General features: G+C 62.8%; 1 protein-coding gene and 1 long non-coding RNA gene across 12 annotated transcripts in view; one reads left to right on the top strand and one right to left on the bottom strand.

Moving 5' to 3' along the window:
• Nectin1 (nectin cell adhesion molecule 1) overlaps positions 1-2,695 on the bottom strand; it is a 70,387-nt gene that overhangs the window by 62,146 nt on the left and 5,546 nt on the right. For 2 of the 3 annotated variants that reach the window (XM_030244477.1, XM_030244478.1), the window contains one exon: positions 594-2,282. In XM_030244477.1, coding sequence (XP_030100337.1) covers positions 594-672 — 79 coding nt within the window. In that variant the 5' untranslated portion in view covers positions 673-2,282. Of the gene's footprint in view, positions 1-593; positions 2,283-2,695 lie in introns of those variants that run through there. The other variant, NM_021424.3, reaches the window with a different exon arrangement.
• Positions 1-2,695, top strand: part of Gm46108 — a 52,137-nt gene that overhangs the window by 45,680 nt on the left and 3,762 nt on the right. The gene's annotated exons all lie outside the window — the stretch shown is intronic.

Here is a 2,695-nt window from a genome sequence, read left to right as displayed (position 1 = left end):
GTGAGTAAGAAGCTGCCTGTGCCGCAGGAGCAGGTTCCGATCGCCCGCTGTGGGGCGATGTGGGGCAGGAGGGGGCCCCCATGAGCCCGAAACCATCTGACAAGAGGCCGCCAAAAGAAATGAAGTCGCCCCCAACCCCCGCCACTCTCCTAGCCCACAGCCCACCAGCTAGGAGACTGACGCCCTCCCCCTGGGGCTGTTGTCTCATACCCCAAGCCCGTGATTACGGTGATTATTTTGCATTTATGTAACACGCAGTGTTTCCAAACTGCTTCTCGAGCTGAGAACTGGTTATTAAATAAATAGAACCCTATTACATATTATTATTTTTGTGAAGAACTGAGCGGAGAAAGTGCTTTCTTGCTACATAGAGACGTGCATCCGATTGCTACCCTGCAGGGCAGGCTGTTGGGCTTCTCAACCCCTTTCTCCACGGTGCCACCTCCTGCCCCCCCTTATCCAAGCGTGACCCAACTTTTCTGGCTCCGTTCGCTCCCTACAACCCGTAGCCTTGCCCATCATCCAGCTCCAAGTCCCGGGGAGGTTCTGGTTGGGTGGGGGGCTATGGAGGGAGGCAGAGGCAATCGCCTTACCTGGGAGGAAGAAGGCGGTCAAGCCGAGAGCGAGTCCCCACCAGCGTCCAGCGGCGCCCGCAAGCCCCATCCGAGCCATCGGGGGGTGGGGGTCCGGCGAAAGGGGCTGCCAGGAGGGCGCTCCTCGCGCTCCAGAAACCAGTCTGGAAGACGAGGGCGGATCGCTGGCGGTTGGCGGGCGCTCGGAGGATCCAGGTCAGCCGCAGCCGTCGGTCGGGGCGGGGTGGGCTGGGTGGGATCCGCGCGGCCGCAATCCGGTCCCCGGCTGCCGCCGGCTCAGAGCCTCGGCAGATGCCCGCAGTAAGTTGCACGAGTCATGCCCCCTTCGCCTCCTCCGCTCTTCTCCTCGCCCCGGTCCCCGCCCTCTTCTTCCACGCAAAGCCCGGCTGGGGAGAGGGACCCACCCCCGGCGCGCCCGGCTACCGGGCTAGCGCGGCGCAGGCTCCCGGCCCTGGGCGCGCTCACACCCTCCCGCTCGGCTCCAACTTGCAGGCGTCCATGGCCGGCTGTTCTCCGAGGGTGGCCGGGCGGTGCGGAGGGCTCGGGGCCCAGGCGGTGGTGTGCGGCTAGGGCGGCCAGCTGCCCGCGGGGCTCGGGGCTGCACGGTCTCGGAGGACCGAGGGGAGCGAGCCGGGTGCGCCACGGGTCCCCACCGCGGCCGCTGCGCTCGGTGCGGGCGATCCGCAACAATGTGGAGCTGCCCCGGTGCCGAGGCGAGCCGCGCTCTCTCCTCTCCCTCTCTTTCTCTCACTCGCCGATCCAGCCTCTCACCCGCTCTCCCGTGATGTCAGCCCGGGGGGAGGGGTTAGCATTAACCCCCTCCTGGCTCCCACGCGCCCGGCCCAGCCCTGGCCCGGCCTCCGCCCGCGCGGCCGCACCTCCCAGTCCTAAGCAGCTGTGGCTGCGAGCGTGGCCGTGGGGTTCGGCTCAGGGCCCCAAGCTAGCAAGATGCCCCTTGGGTCGCCGTTCGGTCGTGGAAAGGGCCGGAGGGCGGGCTGCCCTCCTCGGTCGCTGACAAAGGGAGGCAGTGACCCCTAGCGGCCGGCAAGGGGGAGAAGCTGCTCGGTAGGGGTGGAGTTAAGATGAGGAGGGGGGCTGCCGTAGGGATCCGTGTGAACGCTGGATCTGGCATTGTCCGAGCTCCGAGGGCTTTTCTGACTCTCTGGTCCGACCCTGGGACCATTTCGCAGATGAGGAAACAAAGGCCCAGAGGAGGGCATGGAGAGTGGCAGAAAGAAGCAGAGCACAGGCTAGAACTGTTGCCAAAGCTTCTGCTCCCCAAGATCTGGACACCAGACGGAAACAGCTTTGCGGAGGACCAACCGCGAAAGCTGTGAAGAGTTGAGGCAAGACAAGACATTAGTGGGTGAGAGATCAGGGCACTCAGGTTTCTAGTGGGTCTTCTTTAATCCTTATTGCCTTCAGGGGGTCCTTGTCCCGAAATCGAAGCATTCTGCTTTCCCCAAAGAGCGACAAACCAAGTGGGCTCCCATTGCCTTCACCTCGTTTCTGAGTGGTTTGCGGGATTCCCGCGAAAGTGGCCCATCCAGTCGGTGTCCCAGAACGGCCAGGACTCTCCGCCCCATCCTGTTCGCCACCCACCACATCCGGGTGGCTTCTTGCCAAGGTGACTGAGCCCGAGGGGCCCTTAGCAGCCTGAAGCCTGGACCTTCTGTCCCCATCCTTGGACTAGGAGAGGCAGACAGACAGGGTTTCCCAGTCAAGAGAACAGAACTCCCTCGTTCGGGGCTGAGCAGACCACACCCACTTTGCCCTTTGCCCTTAGCCCAGCCCCAAGGGCACAGAGGCTTGGGGTAGCGCCAAATTCTGATAAAATGTAAATTTTCCTTTCGGAGAATGGGAGGGGCAGGACAATGGAAGAGAGGGACAGTTTCCCACTCTTGGGCCCACGGGCTCAGCCTGCTAAAGAAGTCACTCCACTCAAAAGGAATGCTCTCTGTATCCTTTTATGCTTCACCCGTGTAACTCAGGACAAACTGTCTACCACACTACCGCCTGACTTGGGAATGCATTGTGTGGTCTCATAGTTGGTCCTTGCCCCACAGGAGCGGGGTCTAGTGGGGATGGGGGGGGGGGGGAGA

The sequence above is a fragment of the Mus musculus genome, chromosome 9 (assembly GCF_000001635.26).
Source record: "Mus musculus strain C57BL/6J chromosome 9, GRCm38.p6 C57BL/6J".
NCBI classification, from domain to species: domain Eukaryota; kingdom Metazoa; phylum Chordata; class Mammalia; order Rodentia; family Muridae; genus Mus; species Mus musculus.
This window is presented reverse-complemented; position numbering and strand designations above follow the sequence as displayed.